At 41.5% G+C, this 18,679-nt stretch overlaps 2 protein-coding genes across 4 annotated transcripts in view; one reads left to right on the top strand and one right to left on the bottom strand.

Moving 5' to 3' along the window:
- The window catches only part of ANKRD28 (ankyrin repeat domain 28), a 102,636-nt gene extending 96,025 nt beyond the window's left edge, over positions 1–6,611 (top strand). For both annotated transcript variants that reach the window (XM_072327366.1, XM_072327365.1), the window contains exons 25-28: positions 36–118; positions 888–970; positions 3,325–3,416; positions 4,553–6,611. In XM_072327366.1, coding sequence (XP_072183467.1) covers positions 36–118; positions 888–970; positions 3,325–3,416; positions 4,553–4,839 — 545 coding nt within the window. In that variant the 3' untranslated portion in view covers positions 4,840–6,611. The remainder of the gene's footprint in view (positions 1–35; positions 119–887; positions 971–3,324; positions 3,417–4,552) is intronic.
- A 2,366-nt stretch (positions 6,612–8,977) lies between these two features.
- On the bottom strand, positions 8,978–18,663 carry BTD (biotinidase). 2 transcript variants are annotated; one of them, XM_072327370.1, is made up of 4 exons: positions 18,511–18,663; positions 14,281–14,515; positions 12,612–12,761; positions 8,978–11,308 (listed from the first exon to the last, which is right to left on the bottom strand). In XM_072327370.1, the coding sequence occupies exons 2-4, from the start codon at positions 14,509–14,511 to the stop codon at positions 10,124–10,126; spliced, it is 1,566 nt and encodes a 521-aa protein (XP_072183471.1). In that variant the 5' UTR covers positions 14,512–14,515; positions 18,511–18,663; the 3' UTR covers positions 8,978–10,123. The 2 variants fall into 2 exon arrangements, with proteins under 2 accessions (XP_072183471.1, XP_072183470.1); XM_072327369.1 differs by lacking the exon at positions 18,511–18,663 and adding an exon at positions 16,807–16,847.
- Between the last annotated feature and the right edge of the window lie 16 nt (positions 18,664–18,679).

The raw sequence follows: 18,679 nt of genomic DNA, 5'->3' as shown, positions 1-18,679 counted from the left end.
TGCTTTCAGTTAATACAAACCTTTATTTCTTGCAGAGGTGCTGGTTAGCAGTGCTAAGGCTGATCTGACTTTGCAAGATAGTTGTAAGAACACAGCACTCCATTTGGCTTGCAGCAAGGTGTGTGCTTAGTCTGACCTCACTGGTACTTCGTGTTATCAAACATTGTTTGCAGATAAGTGTGCTCTTGCAGCCCAGAAGGCCAACTGTTTTCTGGGCTGCATTAAAAAACAAGCTGCCATCAGAGAGGGGGAGGTGACTGTCCCCCTCTATTCAGCTCTTGTGAGGCCCCATCGGGAGCACTGCATCCAGGCCTGGGGTCCCCAGCACAAGAAAGATGCAGAGCTCTTGGAGTGGGTCCAGAGGAGAGCCACTAAAATGATCAGGGGGCTGGAGCACCTCTCCTATCAGGAGGTGTTGAGGGAACTGGGCTTGTTTAGCTTGGAAAAGAGAAGGCTCTGGGGAAACCTCATTGTGGCCTTCCAGTAGTTGAAGGGAGCATATAAACAAGAGGGGAACTGGCTGTTTACAAGGTGGATAGTGATAGGAGAAGGGGAAATTGTTTTAAACTAAGACAGGTTTAGGTTAAATACTTAGGAGAAAGTTTTTCACTCAGAGGGTGGTGAAACACTGAAACAGGCTGCCCAAGGAGGTTGTGGATACCCCATCCCTGGAGGCATTCAAGGCCGGGCTGGATGCGGCTCTGGGCAGCCTGGTCTAGAGTTTGGTGACCCTGTGCATAGTATGGGGATTGAAACTACGTGATCATTGTGATCCTTTTCATCCCAGGCCATTCTATGATTCTTTGAGAACTTAGTATGTTGGAAAGGCATTGAAAGCTTTTTTTGAAGGTTATTTGTTATGTGACAAATGTTTGTTCTGTGTTAAGGGTCATGAAACTAGTGCCTTGTTAATACTGGAGAAGATTACGGACAGAAACCTCATCAATGCCACCAACGCAGCCTTGCAAACGTATGTATCCACAGAGCAGGTTTTTTCAGATGGCTTTCTGGTGTGTTTCTGCTAGAACTTTCTTATAAGGAGAAATATTCTTGGGGAGTTTTTTTTTCCTAAATTGATAGAACTTTGTTGGAATTGCTAAATACCAGGAGGTGGACCAGCCTGAAGTGAAAAGGTGCATTGTTCGAACCTGAACTTCCAGTTTTAGCTGGATGAAAAGGGCGAGAAATAAATCTTAATGTGTTGTGATTTGGGGAATCCCGTGTGAGATTACTGCAACCCACTGAGGTTATCTGTAAACCAGTACATTTGTTTTACAAATTAAATAATTTTTCAATTAAAATTCATTTTTGTTAAATTCACTGGAGGCAAATTATGTTTTTCTTTCTTCATAGCTAGCCACTGAGACCTAGCTAAGTGTGCTTGTGTTACTCAGCACACTTTCTGTTAGTAAAATTTATCTATTACTGAGATGGAAGTCCTTGTATTCCATTCAGTGTTATTCTTTCCACACTGTATTCTTAATATCCCAAGTTGGAAGGGACCCACAAGGGTGGATCATGAAGTCCATCCAACGAGCTCCACAAAGAACCACCCCAAAACTCAAACCCTGTGTTGGAGAGCCTTGTCCAAATGCTCCTTGAACTCCAGCAGCTTGGGGCCGTGACCACTGCCCTGAGAAGGCTGTTCCATGCCTGACCACCCTCAGTATTCTCAATGCTTCCTGAAGATCTACCATCAAGTAGAATTAAGCCTGTTTTGTTAGCACAATGTATAGGGAAAGCTTAGAATGTGTAAGTCATACTGTGAGATGTATTTCAGAATGAGCTACTAAAATAACTCTTCTGCGTTCTTTTTTTACTATTACTTTTTTATTCTCTTCAAGAATGTATTTGTGTTGTAGGCAATGCTTGATACCTGATACGTAGCTAAGTTACACACGTGGATTCTTGGATTGCTTTAGGAATGCACACAGACCAAACAGCAAAACATCCAAGTAACTCGTGCATTTCCCTGGCCTTGCATCCCTTCTGGAATCTGTCGTGTTCAAACTCCTATTGTTTTACCAGCAGTTCTAAGAGATCTTTTTGAACCAAGGAGTTGAGACAATAAAACTCCTTCCTCTGCTTTTGTTGCACACATCAGCAGGAAAGGGGTTGATTGCCCCCCTTCGGGCTTGAGCAAAGAAAAAGCAAAAATGGGAAGGGAGCAGAAGTGGGGAAGTGTTCTACCACAGGCTCATCTTGCTCCACCGTGTGCCTTGGCTCATCTGATCTGATCAGCAGATGTTGTGGGGAAAATCAGATGCGTATTTGTACCTCCATAAAATATTTGTGTACATTTCAACAGCCGTTCAAAATATTACTGGTGGGGCAAATCTTCATAACTAAACTGGCTGTAATCTAAACAGCTTTCATCATAAACAGCGTCCTTCCTACATTGTGACAGGTTGAGTGGTTGTTGGCACTGCATTACAATGACTCTTTACATCTTCCATTGTATCTGTGTGGTGCATTTGTTCTTTAATACTTCAACATAAGCACCACAGATTGAGCTTCTCCTGTTTTTGTCTTCTGCATTTTGCTTGCTTTCAAATCAAATAGTGCTCACAGTTAATGCAGACAATTGTAAGAACCTCAGAGTGACTGAAGAGCAATAGGAAGCAGATTGCTGTGTTTCCTGCTGGGTGGTGGTGGGATTTCTTTAAACCAGTGGGAATTGATCCTGGAAAACTGCTGCATGTATAAAAGGTGTAATCAGAGCAGTTGTGGTAAAGTTACACTTTGCTCAGTACATCAGGACAGCACACAAGACGTGGTTGTAGTTTGAGGTTTTGCACCTGGCTTTATGCGGTCTGAGTTTTTCATCTCTGGCCGCAAAGGAATGTAGTGGTTTCTGGAAGACAGATTGATGAAATGCTTCTGTGTGTCTTGAAAGCATTAATATGCAATAAGTGATGTACTGATATTTGTATTCTAATGATCATTGCTGGTGACACAGTAGGCCCCAGATGTGACACAGTCTATTAAAACTGTTCAGTGATGGATTTATTAACAGGAAGGTATGAGTGACTCTTAATTTTTTACTGTGATGAAATTCATAAGCAGGTTTATCGTTTCCAGCAGCTATTTTCTCACATGTGGTTCCATTAATAAGAAATAATAATAAAAATACAGAACTATTGCTCTCTTGTTTCTCTGCAGCAAGAAAATAGCTTTGTTAATTTTCCTTTTGTATCTCCTATATTTGAGTAAATAACATACAAGTAAAAATACGTCGGTAATCATTTAACACGATGCAGTCTGTCTGCTTTGTGTATTATGTTTTGTTCTAAGGTTTATCTGCCAGTTTGTTTGTCTTCACAGACCTCTGCATGTTGCTGCTCGAAATGGACTAACAGTCGTAGTTCAAGAACTCTTAGGAAAGGGAGCGAGTGTACTTGCTGTGGATGAGAATGGTAAGAATGAATTTAACTTTGCTTCCCCATAAACAGCAATGCTTTAAAACTCGACTCACAGGAATGCAATAACCTTGTGGAAATTTCATATGAACCTTCCAGGAGGTTCCCCCATAGAAAAAGCAGCATGTTGACGATGGCTCATTTTAGCAGAGAGGAAGGAAAGTTTTCAGAGCAATGCAGCTCGTGGTATAGAAATATTTGGTGTATGTTTGGTCTGATAATGTGTGTGCTGTGGATACACTGCTGTACTGGAAACAGAAAAACATAACGGTCAAAGGAAAGTCGAACTTTCATTTGTTAAGCTGTATGGAATGGCCACCCATTTTGTCTGGGTGAGAAGTATTGGTGGTAGCTTTTAAAAGAGGGTGTGAGTTACGGAGCTCAGTTCCTGGGTCTCAAGCTTCTGGCTCATTAGAGCTTTTTGTCACATGTGAGTGAGAAGAAATAGTGGAATTTTAGAAACCTCAGAGAATAAATCGCACACCTTGTAAGGACAAAAGTGTGTGAGACTTACTGACGCCTTATTTACTAATTTTCACATATGAAATGTATGATCCCAATATGCCTTGTAACTAAAAACTTGTTTGGGGGTTGTTTTTTGGGGTTATTTTTAGTAGTTTTGTTCTGTTTCATTTTTGTGGGATTTTTTTGTCTCTTTTTTCCAGACAGGACGTGCCCGATTAATAGTTCTAATTAGATTTCCATTTTGGGAAGCTTGTCCTCTCTTGATGTTTGCTGTGACTTTCCTTTTACAGGCCTTCTTAAATTGACATGGGTGATTTAAGGTTCATTCCTCCCCTGAAATAGGTTAAAGGGTAAATGAAACTCCCTACAATGAAAAGACGGGAAAACATCCTTTTTTTGGAGTTTCATGTTCTCATCACAAGTGTGTCAGCTGGAGACATCGTCTGTGTTCTGTGTGGGTTCTTCATCTGCAGCCCGTTGGTGCCGTGCTGGGGTGGATCTTTGACATAACAGTTGTCCGTACAGAAGACACAGTTCTCTGGCAGCCAGGGGGGAGCTAACTAACATTTACTCTTTAAATCTGCTAATACTTTAAAGCAACTCCTCAGTGCTATTTAATCCAGTTCCTCTCTGTGGTTCATTATCACTTTGTTTTTCTCGGCTTCCAGGTTACACACCAGCTTTGGCCTGTGCACCCAACAAGGATGTGGCCGATTGCCTCGCGCTCATCCTGGCCACGATGATGCCCGTTTCATCAAGCAGCACATTACCTTCCCTTACATTCAATGCCATTAATCATTACACCAACACCTCTAAAACTGTCACCTTCGATTCCTTGCCAATCATGAGGAGTGATCATAGCTCTTACTGTACTTTCAACAATATTGGCAGGGAGGATGGCTACCCCTATACAGAAGAAGATGAACTCAATGACTCAGATTCTGAGACCTATTGAACACTGCATTTTGTAGGGCTGAAGAGCGACCCCAGACACTGGAAGGTCGTCGCGTTTGTGCTTTTGAAAAAAGCTGTTGGAGTTTGAATACAAAGAAGAGGACAGACCTTTGGAAGATGCTTTTTATCATGGCTGCGTAGAACAAAATCCATGAGACTCCGGAAGGATTTTTAAGAGCATATTTTGCAGAAGAAGCAGAAATTCTTGGATAAATTCTTGGAACCCGTGGCAAAAAAAAAAAATCAATTTAAAGAATGTCAAAACTGCTCTATTTAACTGTTCTGCCATTCTGTGTCTGGTGCCGGGAGTAACTTGTGCAGAGCGGGTGCCCTCCTCGATGTCAGTGAACACAGCACCATTGTACAATGCAGAGGGTGCCGGATTGAACTATTGTCAATAGAACGAAAATCATTTTGAAGGCAATAAAAGCGTTTGGTACAGTAGGCATCGTTTGTGCTGCAAATTGCCAAAGGACCAAATAACTTAAAAGGTGTTTTTTTTGTTTTGTTTTGTTCTGTTTTTTAATTAAAGACCTTTTTGTGAAAACTGGAATAGAGTTGCGGAGAAGTCGTTTTAACCAAACCTTAATTACTTCTGGGAAAGAAGCTTAAGATTTGGTTCGAAGTGTTGATTTTTTGTTGTTGTTGTTTACCATCTAAAAGCCTTCCGACACCATTAAATGTACCGTGAAAGAAAAGCAGGTTTATTTTTTAAGTTTTGTTTTCTTTTTTCTTTTAGACAGCAGGAAAACGGAACTTGTCGTACTTTTCTAATACTAAAACTAAACCAGCTAACAAGGTGAAGTCAGGGTGAAAAATGTACAGTGTAATAAACAAGGGAAGGGAGGGATATGGGGGGGGGAGGGGAAGCGGTCGTTGTTGCACAGGTTTAGACTTCTAAACTTCGGTGGTTTGAATTGAGATTATTAGTATTTTAATTTAAAATACGTAACTTGGAAACTATGAAACTGCATAAAGAGAATGGAAATGTCTCCATAGCCCCGTCGGGAATGAGAGTTCTTTTTGACGACGTGTCCGCTTCCTTACATCGACAGATTTGTACGTAAAGCTCCAATTGTAAAATCCCTACCGCTGGTTTTTTGCTTTGAATCCCGGAGTTACTGGGGGAGGGGGAGGGGAATTTAAAAGTATATTTCCCTGTTAGAAAGAAGTCCAGTGTCTGGTCTGTGGGAAGAGCTGTGTATCTTTGTTGTGCTCCGTTTAGAACTGAACAGCAGAAGCAGGTCCCCGTCACGGCGTTCGGCCTCACCCGAAGATTTCTATGTTTTTTTTATTTATAACAGACTACTGCGTTTTTTTAATGGCCCGAAGAACGAAAAACTGACGTACGCAAGCTGGAGTCTCATCTGTTAAATATGAATATTTACTTTATTTGGCTCTGCTTTAACTACAACCGTTACTTTTTGAGTGAACTGGCTGATGTACGTGCAAGGAATCCTTGCGTGTCCTGGTGAAGTACCAATAAATTACTGCAAACCGATTCAAATTTCCTTTTTATCCTTTTTGTATTGTGAAACTGGAAATCTTTATGATATTGTAAATTATCAGCTGGTTTTCTGAACATAATGTGGAAACACGGGACAATATTTTGATCTATTTGATAATTTTGTGGGTTTTTTTGAAGAATTAATGAGCATGTACATAGAAATAGTGACTGCTTGAATACTGTATTTACCTGCACTCTTTCAGTACTTCAAGATTCTTGTATATTTTATGGAGTATAATAAAACCCAAATGTGAGTTCTACGAAGGAATAATTTATTCGTATCTATTAATCATGAATGGCAAAGTCTCTTCTGTTGAACCATTAGAATGTATAAAACCTGATTTCCAAAGGCTTTGTGATCCCCAACTGAAGGTGAGCAATTGCAATTTCAAGCAGCTTTAAACATTAATTAATTATTCCTCTAGGCGTTCTTTGAAGTATCGCTTTCTTAACCATTTGTGCCTGTGTTCGTTGTTTGCAGAGTTTGTCTTGGAACTGACTTAGACGACTTCAGGGCGATCGCGGTCTCTGTTTGCTTCCCTCTCAATCTCAAAGTACACAACTCTGTGGGAGTGACTGACGTGCTTTGGCCGAGCGTGCAGGCAGCTCAAAAGGACCATATTGGCTGCCTTGAGATTCACTATCTAAATACCAAGCTTGTAAGAGCATGGATCCGTTCATCGTCACTTGAATCAGAATGGCAAGTAGCATCTGCGCTATTGGGAAGGTAAACAACTAGATGTTTCTGTTAATGAAGCTGTCAAGTTTTTAAGATGTTTGATTTTTACTACAAGCTGTTGACTCCGTTTAGGGATTCAGTGTTGCATGTATGTCTCATCACTAGAGTTTATGCAGTGAGCCTGGAGATCTCCATTTGCGTGAATTTACCTACTGGATAGGACAGTAATTGTGCCTTGTAAATGATAACTGGGACTCTTACAAGAAGATGCTCTGATTCCTGAAATGGAACAAAGCTTGTGTAAAAAACACTGCTTGTCAGGGATTGCTTTCCTAACTAGAGGTCAAGAAACAGAAGGTTCCTTGTTTCCATAAGACAAATGATGCTGTCTGCAGTCGGTGTCATCATTGGCTTTTGGTGTTCAAGCTGAGGCTGGGAAAGGAGTCTTGCAGAATTTCACTGTGTAATTGTAAACATGGAACCATAAGAGTCTTTCAAGCTCTCTTTAAAATTGCTAATGTCATTAAACATTTAAAAACACCTTGCATTCTACTGCGCATTAAAGCTGCAGTAGTCAGTGATTTAGCTCTTTGAATTCACAACAAAACAAATGAAGCCCTCACTTCCAAGCCTTTTCAATGCCAGATGTGCAGTTTTTCTTCTCATTGCATTGCAGCTCAGAAAGATTGACAGTGATGTCTCAGCCTCAGACACCATAACAGTTCTAAAGCAAAATGTCATATTTCATTTCCTGCCGTCTTGTATATCTCCTCTCCATTGCCAAACTTTGTTATTCAAGCTGCCTCCACAGTTTTATTTAAATCTTTAAGATCCAAATTCAACTCCTCTAATCTCTTCTACTCAGAGTTTGATCTGCTGTGGTTTCTGCCCTGTGCTGCCTATGCTGTTCCCCCAGCTGCTGGAAGAGGGGAAGCACAAAAAAAGTCTGAAATATTCCCCTTGCTACTGACCACTAAAAACCAGACTCAGCAAAAACAGCCAGTCACTGCAACCTGCCAAAGAGGGCAGTCTGCAGTCAGCGCTCCTCTTGGGCTTTCTGTGATGACAGGGTTTTGATAAACGCTGCAAGGCTGGGCTGTGCCCAACAAGGCTGCCACCTCTGTTCTGTGGTGGTTTCAGCAGGCTCTTGAAGCTCAGTCAATTCAATCTAGTTCATCTCCCTGTAAAGGTCTCCTTCTACAAGCTTGCACAAACTTGGTTTTGAAGAACTTTCTTTGTTCTGAACTGCCTGTCCCGCTCCATTACCAGTTCCTGACATTCTGAGCCTGTTCACGTGCCTCTCGAGAAATGAACACTAAAGTCCTGTTTGTGACATTTCTTTGCTGTATTTTCTGGCAGTTACTTTCAACACATACCCAGAGTATCCTCACAACTACCTGGATAACTCAGCACCAGGTCTTTTATAAAGAAACCCCTAATACCTTCTGTGCTGTTACTCCTAGCTAAACAGGGCTTTTCTGATTTCCACCTCACAGACAGCATTCCCTACTCCTTCTCAAGCTGTTTCTTTTGTCTCAATACATCTTCCACCTTATGAACGCATTAAAATTAATCTGCTGATTCTTGCATGGCAGAAGGTCTGCTCTTGGTTTGATTGCCCTGCCAGACAGAAAACATTTAGGAAGCTTTACTGAAACTGTTTATATCCATTGAAAGGAAATGATGGTCTGGGTTATGGTGTGTTTCTTCTGCCTGTGTGACCTTCAGCTTTGCTAAGGGCTTCTCACGCTTTCATTAAACAGTGTGACTTGTTTTCTTTTATGAAACCTGAAAGTGAATTTTTGTCTGAGGCGGATTATTGAGCAGTACAATATACTTCTTGCCGCAGTTCTTTGAGTATGAACTGCCTCAGCCAAACTGAGAATTGCACATCTCCTGTTCACCGCTCCTCCCAGCAACTAGGATAACAGAACGAGCACCTGGAACGCAAGGGTGCACACAAGGAACAATTGTGTTTATTAGTTACTTAACAGCCATTACACGGATGAAATTATAACAGCCTGTGAGAGCCCCCAGAATTATAATGGTTCAGAAGAAATTATTTTCTCTAATTTGAAGCCCAAAATAATATCCTTTAAACATTCTTTTGCAAGCATCTCCACTGCAGTAAAACTTAGTTGTTGCAGCACAGTATTTATAGCATCCAATCTAGCTATGGCTGTGGAAAGAATGCTGTGTTTCAACAGCAGGAACCTGCTGCCTGGCACACAATTTATGTAAAAACCCTACTGTCCCACTATTCCTTGTGTGCTTTGCACAGCTCTTACTGAATGAATTTACGGTGTTTGAGTTGCCTCAAAGTCAGAACGGGCATGCAATGACTTCTCTTTAAAAAGGGAAAGTCAAAGTACTCAAGTAGTCCATAACATAGTTGCTGATAGTTGTTGCTGAGTTTTCACACAGTATCTTGCACAGGAACATGGAAATTATGCCTTAATGAAGGCTAGTGTTTCAGTATAGCACCTGATATACTCCTTCCCAGACCGGTTGTTCCACAGATGTTCACAGCGGTAACGCTTACTTAGTTACCGTTAAATGTGTGAGATAACTCAGTGAGCTGCTAACAGCCAAGTGGCCAGTCAATTGTGAAGATTTCAGATGGGAGGGAGGAAGGGAGTTGAGAGTAAGGAAAAAAAACCTTAGCGCTCTAACCAGAAATCAGAACCCCATGTTATTCAAGCTACAAGCATCTATTTTCTTGCCTATATTTGTGTAATCAATGCAATTCCCTTTCCTGTTTTTCTTCCTTTTTTAATGGTTTTCCACTCCCAGCAGAACCCCAGAAAACCAAAGAACTAAATTAAAAGGAGCAAATTCAGTTGAAATGAGATTATTTTCCTAATATGAAATATCTCAAACATACTGTAAAAGCCTTTAGATTCACAAGGCAATTCATTTACTTGTAGAAACACATAAACTTCCAAGCACGCTATGGTTTATAGTCTCTTTGGTCATCATTTGAAATGTAGAATCGAATTAGACAGTCATGTAACAAACATACCTGAAGATTCTGAAGTACGGATGTTCAGTTCATGTTAAAATAGACCCTAGAAAATCTGATGCAGTTAAATATCCGTGCTAGTCCTTCTCATACCATCGTCCATACAGAGCAGCTGTCAGAAGGCCATTAGAAGTTCTGTTTTTGCTTAGGAAATAGTAGTTGTTTTTCCAGCCCATGTGATCAGCAAAGTCCAAGGTGATACCAGATGTCAGCAGTAAAGGAAAGATGTAAGGAGTACTCATATTTCCCCATAGCTGGAAATCTATCAGAGCAGTGGCATCTGTAACCTCCTGCCCACAAGTGCTAAAGCTGAGACCTCCACACTTTACTAATGCACAGGCCTGGACATAGTATATGCCATTCACTGTATGGAGCCCATCAAAAACTCCCAAAGCGTATAATTCATCAGTCAAAACATCTCTCCTATAATTTAAGTAGCAACAAAGAGTATTGGCACAAACCTGAAGTTCTCCTTTTTCTGCCCATACAGGAACAAAGGTAAAATTGTCATACATCATTTCTGCATAGAACAGGGGAGGCGACTGTTGATTTCCCTTTTCTGATACTTTGCCAGGGGCCTCCTGTCCTTCTGGAAAGCAAACTTGGTCATCCCCTGGGGTACTCGTAAAAGTACTGCATGAATGATGCACATTCTCTCTAAATCTTTCATTATGCTCCAAATTGGTTTTGTAATCTGTGCTAATGACGGGAATTTCTGCTACTATGAGCTTGCCTCCGTGACTTTCCATGTTATGGTAGATAAATGATTTGACTGGAGTGTATATGCCACTCCCTGTCATGCCCAGGGTAGGGTGGTGGATATTAGCTGCTAAAACATTGACACTGAAAGCTGTTGCAAAAGCTTGTTGAAATTCTACAGCAGACAGGAGCGGGAGTTGGTTCATCCAGGCAGTTGGATATACAATCTGTTTTACATTGTATTGTCTGATTAGATTCACTGCTGGCTGGAAGAAGAGTATGTCAAAGCAAGTAAACATTCCAAACTTGCCAGCAAAAGGGGTATCAAAGAGCTTATAATCAGGCTCTGGAGGCGTATCAAAGGCATATTCAAAGTACAGATTGTGTTTACGGTACGTGGCTACCAATGTACCAGCATCGTTGAACACCACGTTGGTATTGAACTGGTATCTTCCATCACGTGGACAGTGAGGGTCAGTGTGCTCACAGGGTTGCTTAGTTCCTAAGTTTGCCACCAGGAATATTTTGTTCTTCAGTGCCATGCAGCTCAGACGCTGAAGAACCTACAGGACCAGGAAACAGAGGAAGTTTTACTGCAGCAATACATGTAATGCTTTTCAAATGACTATTTTCAACTGGAATTTGAACACAAATTTAAACACAGTGATGACTTTGTGATGAAAGATACTGGAAATCATTCTTCTCTAGACCAAAAAGTACTTCAGATACTAATTACAGAACGGCCTTAAAAAAAACCTAATTTTTATTTCCTGCAAAGTAAGTAAATATATAAATCTCACCACTTGAAGGGCTTTAATTTTCAGTAGCTTCTGACCATTGCTGGAATGTCGGTGGCTTTAAAATGCCATCAGACAACTGAAACCTTTGAGCAGACAGTGTAGCTGATTTGCTTGCCTTCAGAAAAGCAAATTTCTAACACTGATTATTTGCGCCTGCAACAGTTTGTTCCTTCAGCTACTTCAGAACTGTTACTATAAACATGAAAACAAATTACTAGCTGCAACTCACAGAAGCAGAGATGTAAACACATGTTGCGTACTTGCAGAAAAGAAATATTGAACATTACAGGCTGTTGGCATGTTTCTTCCAGCCCAGAGAAAGCTGTATATTAACTGCCATCGATGTTCTTAGAAGACTGCCTTTGAAGCTAAATCTGAACAAGTACAAATAACCCGTGAGAACTTAAATCAGTTACTTATTTTCAGTGTGTTGCTTACTGTAACATTTGAGGAATAAATAGCCAGTATTCCTAAGCACGGCGTGGTTACTTTAACATGAGGTCCAGAAGAGTAGATGAAAATACTATTTTACCAACTTGCGGGTCACCTCCTGTGTAATTAAACTCCATCTACATTTAATTGTGACTTCTGTTACACTACTGCAAGTCCTTTCCTGTTTCTTGAACAAATCAATTAATACACAGTCAAATGAGTCAGAATGTTCTGAAGTCATTATGTCCATAATTCTATGCTTGTACTCTTGAAACAGAGTAACAAGGAGATATCAGAAACGACAATATCACGATATTGTTTTATTAAAACAGTGGTCAAAATAAAATCCCAAACTACCAGTGATGTATCTTGTCACAGTGCTATTTCATAGGTTGGGCAGAGAGAGTTTTAAGAGCTCAGAAAACTCAGAAACAAGCTGAATTTCCACGTATTTATCCAAAGTCTTCTTCTAAGAATGAAACCAGCATGAACAGAATCCATTAAAACAACCTGCTGACTAGGAGCTGTTACGGTTCCTTTTGAATTCCCTAAGCAAAACTAGATTTGTGCACCTGGAGCACAAACGTAGCTTTTAGTTATTCCACTTCTCTACAGAAAATGTTCCCATATTTACCTCTGTGTCATTGAACAAATACTTCTCTCTGCACGGATTCCACTTCACGGAGGCGGAATGCGGAACAAAATCTAAGTAAGGATAAATTGATCTTCTTGTGAAGTTGAAGCCATGGATTCCATCTTCGGGAAAAACAATGATCTGTGCCCCCTGTATGGAAAACAAAGGCATGTTTTGTAGGAATAGCAAAACCAACCTAGGAATGAAATGAAAAAAAGGGCAATATTTTGGCTAAAGAAAGTTAAGGTAACTGGAGTATGTTTTGATTGGAATGTAGTTTGAAAACATCATTTCTTTAACAAACATAGTAGGTGTAACTGTGTTTAAAAAACAAACTCATTTAACCTGACTCATAACTTTACCTTGAGAAATAACCAATTTGGTGTTATTTTAGGGGAAGGCAAAAATGAGCAAACTTCATCTGAATTCCTACCAGAAATAGTCTTTTACACGAGTCAGGAGAATATTATCATTCAGGTTAAAGACTTGTTTTCAGAACTATGCCATGTGTGGACAAAGTCTGTGGGAGATGGGGAGTCTATCAGAGTAGCAGTGTCTGCATTAAATACGCAGCAACTGTATCAGAGGTGCAGCACAACTTGAGCACAGCCTATATAGCTCCATTAGGTACGCAGGGCTGGAGAGGGCACTGGCGGTACTGTTCTCAGAAACAGTTTGACTACGGTCTAGCAGCTGTGCAGCCATACACGTCTGGGGTGGCACTGCCTAAAATGATGGGACAGCTGTTCTTATTGAAAAATAACAACTCCTTTTAAATCAGACAGAGCATCACTCACTCAAATCCGCACGAGTTCTTAAAAGTCAGTTCAAACGTGCTATCTTTGCTACTGCTTTGGGATCGTGTATGTTATCTCAGATACAGTACTGCATAAAAATAGCTGTCGTGCTTCTGGACTGCAAGGCCTCATAACCCGAATTTCTCAAAGAAAAACAAAATAAATCCACATTCTGACGTTATGCAAAAAACAACAGTCGTTCTGTTCCAAAAAAATAGATTTGTTTAACTTGTGTAACTTGCAAGTCACTTCTTCTCTGTGTAGGGACAGTACAGCCTGCTCCTCTGGCTAGGACCACAGTAAGGCTTCTTCAGGAAGAAGGGAAAGGAGGCTGTGCGTAAGAGCTGCCAGAAATACCACTCTTTCTCCTCGGAATATATTCAGACTGAGTTCCAGCCCATGGAGAGAAGGGGAAAGGAATGGAAAACTTTACTTCCACAAAGCTGTTAACGGTGGAACATTCATTTCCAAGGCATTAAACTTTGGTGTTTAGAAACATGCAGGAATTTCCATTGAGAGTGATGGAATAAAACCAATACCAAAGACAGAAAACAGTCTTTAAATAAAAACATTCCATTGAAGAAAACAGAAAGGAGCTGCATATCCAGATTAAAATAGAAAGTTAATTCCCCTGTACTGAATAACTATAGGTACATTCTTCCAAGCTTGGAATAACTCAAGTCAGGCAAGCTGCTAAAGGACTTGATTTTTTTTCAGAGCTGCTGGCAGGTCAGTATGTCTGAAAAAAAGCCCATACTAATGTATATAAATATGGCTGTAGTTGCCTGGGAACACAAATGTGAAAGATTATCCTCAAATAGCACTTACTCTATATATACATAGGACACACGCGACTGCTGCTGAGCCGCTACCTGTCTTGCAGCAGCCGCTGCTTGCTGGTCATAGATGTCCAGGTTTCTGCCCATGAGTTCCAATGCAGCCTGTCGATCAATGAGTGCTGTTGGGTTAGGACTCAGGATGGACTCATGTTCGTACACAGCAGCAACGTAACGTGCCTCCTCCTTAACTCTTCCTGAGACAACTTGATAGCAGAAAAAGCAGACAGACAGCTTCCAGCACAGATCCACCATGTCGTATGCCATAAATCTAGAGCAAAAAAACCCAAACAGGTGTGGAGGAGAGTGGAGCTTCAGTGACAACTCGTGCCAGGAATTTAAACTTAATATTAAATACGGACTGTAACTGAGACTTTGCAGTGTTTGAACTGACAGGGTTGTTTTTAAATTCAACAGAGATGCAGATTGTTCCTACAACTTCATTCTATCTATGATGTTGCTTTAAAAAACCTCTTTTTCCTACATACTAGTTGCACTGTCTTCTTGCTGGATCTCCCTTTAATTCTTGTTAGTCTATAGACCTATTGCACCATGTAACAAAATAGCTCACAAATGTGCACTTCCTCCCCCAGCTGGTAAGGATGGTGGTTTACATGTAGCAATTCCTAGAATTACTTGAACACTGTATTTAGGAGACAAGTAGCAACATACATACACCATCTTATCCATTCAGATAACTGCCAAAAGAATGTGCAACTGCTGCATTTATCTGTTTTGCTATCACAGGAATGGCTCTCCTGATGGATTCTGAATCTTCATTGTATTCCAGCTCTGTACATGTGATAAATAGACTCATTTTTCCCAACATCTATAAAAACACTGAGTGCAATTCAGATCCACATTCCTCCTGTACAGCGCAGACAGGGGAGGTAACACACTTGGTGGTAACAACAATAAAGCAAGAATCCAAACAAAATGCAAAAGAGTTGCATGATAGAGCTTTTCTTAGATTTAATTCTTTTCCCACCTGGTTCATTTCCCTACGCCTCAATAGCGGCCCTAAAAGACGCTTCCTTAAAAAGAACCGCATTTGTTGTATTCTCTCATTGGAGACATCCCAAACTTTAGGGGCTGTGCAGCAGAAACAAGTGAAGAATTACAGAACCTGGAAGGCTGGGGCACCCTCTCCAATACGGGCTCCTCATGTAGCCTTTTTGACACCCTGACCACATCCTGTACTTACACAGAATAATCAATGAGAGTTCAGTACTTGCCACCCGTGTTAGCAGCACTGAGAAATTAAATGCTGGATATCACTAAAGTTGAAAGAGCATGAAGGAGAGACGTGCTGATGCTACATATTGATGGCCTCTGGTATTCAAGTTCGATTACTGACTTCTTAATTGTAGTTGTTCTTTGGTAACAGTAATCCAGGAAAGAATGTGCTAAAACACTGTGTTTTTCAATCCTTGTGACCTGCAACACCCTGCCCCTTCCAAAGCAAATATGACAAGCTTTCTCTAGTGCTCCTTGGGAGAGTTCAGTGGGAAAAAGAGACCAGTTTTATACTACTCTCACTTTTATTCTTACACATGTCACATCAAAACTAGTTCTCTACTTAAAAAAAAGAAGTCTAGGCACACTAACTTTAATTCCAGAACAAAAAGCAGGCGATACTCAGTTCTCAATACTGGTACAATTTTCCTTTCTTCTTTTTTTATTCCACCTCATTTTTCCTAAATGCCAACTTGTCCAGTGTTCAGCAATGAGCAATTTGAAGCGTGCAGGAATCCATTCAGAAAGCATTTGCTAAGTAACATCTTAATTTAAAGCACCTGTTCATTTCCATGAGCTCTACATGGAACACTGGTTTGAGTGCAACACAACCCTGTGTAGGACAGGAAAACCAAAGCCTTTGTGATTAGACAACAGATTTGTTTGCATAACAAAAAACATGATACTATGTAATAGCGCCCATCAGAGTCCAGGTGTGACTTAGCTATTCAGTGCCACTAGGCTCAATGTTGTTTGTTTTTCTTGACATTGAACTTGACTGTGTGTCCATACATACATACATGCCTTCAGCAGTGAACTTAAGTTACCTAAAGCAGAATAAAAATAGAAGACAGCACTGGCATCTCTGGAAACATTTGTGTTAAAAATACTCCATTAATATAAATAGTTCTGACAGCGATGTACAGTAAGTTCCTCTTGCTATTCTACAGTGCACTCCTTGAGGAAAAGAGTACTTAGGGGGAGTCATTTGGCAATGCTTGTCAAACCTGAGGCTCCAACTTAGTCCTGTGCAGCTCTCCGCTTTGCTAATAAGATCTGATCAGCGTTTAGCAATAACCAGGTGCAAGAAAATATATAAAGCAGCAGCAGGGAGTAGCAGAGAGAAAGGAAACCTCTCACTGTTAAGGAAGCCAATGAAAATAAACACGCTGTTACACTTCAGTGACAAAACTCTCTCTTCTATCTGTCATCCCTTCAGAGCCAAAATGCCTATTTAGGACAGGAATGGGCTCACATTGGCCACTCCTTAACGAAGTTGTCAACAAAGATGTAATTGGAATTCTTCTCTACTAGCAGTGGAAACACAGAGTTTCAGATCGCAGGATTGAATTGCAGTGTATCAGATATGTCCTATAAAGCCAAACATACCAACGCAGAAAATTAACAGGGCATCCAAATAGGGATTCACGTTAGTATCTCACATGTTTCCAACAAGCAGAAAATAAACCGTGGCTGAAAAATGAGAATTCTCTGCATTTATCAGTGAAATGCAACATTCTGTAGTAGGCCTTCTTCTTTTAGAGCTTTAGCAGTGAACATCTGACTGTACAAGCTCATCCAGCTGAACATGTGACAAGTAATTTACTGACTAAAATGTTTCCCAAGCCCTTGCCCTTGTCTGAGATTACTGTTAGTTCCATGAACAGCTTGAGGGCTTCAGAGTGCTCCCTTAAAGCCCTTCCCCTTCTGGATAGCTTAAACAATGGGACTCCGCTAACAAATGTAGTGCTCTGAACAAGGAGAGCTGTGGCAAGCTCCAAGGCTTACAGCCAGTAACCTCGTCAGCCAAAGGTAGAACTTCACTGTGGTTTACTCATCACTTGTAATGTGAGACTGCAAATAAGTCTCAGCTACATCCTCTCTTCTTTTATTTCCATAATGGAAAGCGCTATGCTATCTAACAAATCCTTTCCCTGAAGAGAGGTTAATTTGTTTAGGATCTACAGAGCTGTCAGCTCACCTGAGTCACAACTCAAGAACATTATGATCTGAAATGCTTTATCATTTCATTTATTTTCCCCTTTCCTGTAACTTGCACAATCTCTTGCCTGCCAGCTGTGCTTCAGTACGATCATCTTACAAGCCCACCTGCAGGTATATCATAGCAGCATTACCAGCATGCAGTTGCAGTACATTCATTGCAGCACTACACACACAACATAGGAAGGCTGCTGTTTAAGTTCAGATGCTAATTTGTAACATTTCTCCCCCCAGTTGCAGCGCAGGATCCTTTCCTATTGAATCTGAAGCACCAAGACATCAGTTCTGCAACAACTTGGAAACTTAACAGTTTGGCAACGCTCAACACCCGTGGATCTGTACGCAGAGCAAAGCAAGGTACGCTCTGCTTCTTAGCACTTTTATTATTAGAAGAATCTAATGGACTTCCATGGCTTTGCTTCCACATCAGACACCATGCTGTCAGACTGCCCCTCAGCTGCCATCTGTCACACGGCAACAGCATCTAATGGGATGCTGGTGTGATGGTTCAACCTGTGCTGCCACACCACCAACATCCACCTCTGACATCGCTGGCCAATGTAATAAAATAGGAGGCGTTACTTTCAGAGCAGCCTTCACGTGAATATACAAATACACGCACGTGGGTCAATAAAATGACTCATCTCCCACTAACCTTCATTCTTTCCCCACCAACTCCTCCCACCTGCTGATGTCGATTTCCCTGCTGTGCCTTAACACTGCACTACGTGTGTTCATGGTGTTTGTCTTTTGGCAGTGCTGTCGTTGTAAACACGCAACCCGCTTCTATAAGCGTTCATTCCGTCGGTAACGCGTTCTGTAACCACGCTCTGCCTTCTTGCCTTTAACCCACAGCTCCTGCGCAGGCCGAGGCCGGGCCCAGCGCTGCCATGCTGGGCCCCACCAAGCCAGGACGCCGCGTCACTTCGGGCCGTACCGAGTGGGCAGCGCACACCGAGCAGGGCCTCGCTCCTCCACCTACGCTTCTCCTGACGATCACGGCAACGGGGATCCCCGCCCCCAACGCACCTGGCCTCCGCTCCGCACCACAGCCCGGCCCGGCGCCTCTGCCGTTTAACGGCCGCGCACGCGACGCGCAACAGCCGCCCCCTGCCGGCACGGCCGCGCACGGCGGCAAACGTCTCCAGCTCTCTGATTGGGTGCCCGCTCTGACTGGCAAGACGAGAGGCGGACACTC

This window comes from Excalfactoria chinensis, chromosome 2 (assembly GCF_039878825.1).
Source record: "Excalfactoria chinensis isolate bCotChi1 chromosome 2, bCotChi1.hap2, whole genome shotgun sequence".
Classification (NCBI taxonomy): domain Eukaryota; kingdom Metazoa; phylum Chordata; class Aves; order Galliformes; family Phasianidae; genus Excalfactoria; species Excalfactoria chinensis.
This window is presented reverse-complemented; position numbering and strand designations above follow the sequence as displayed.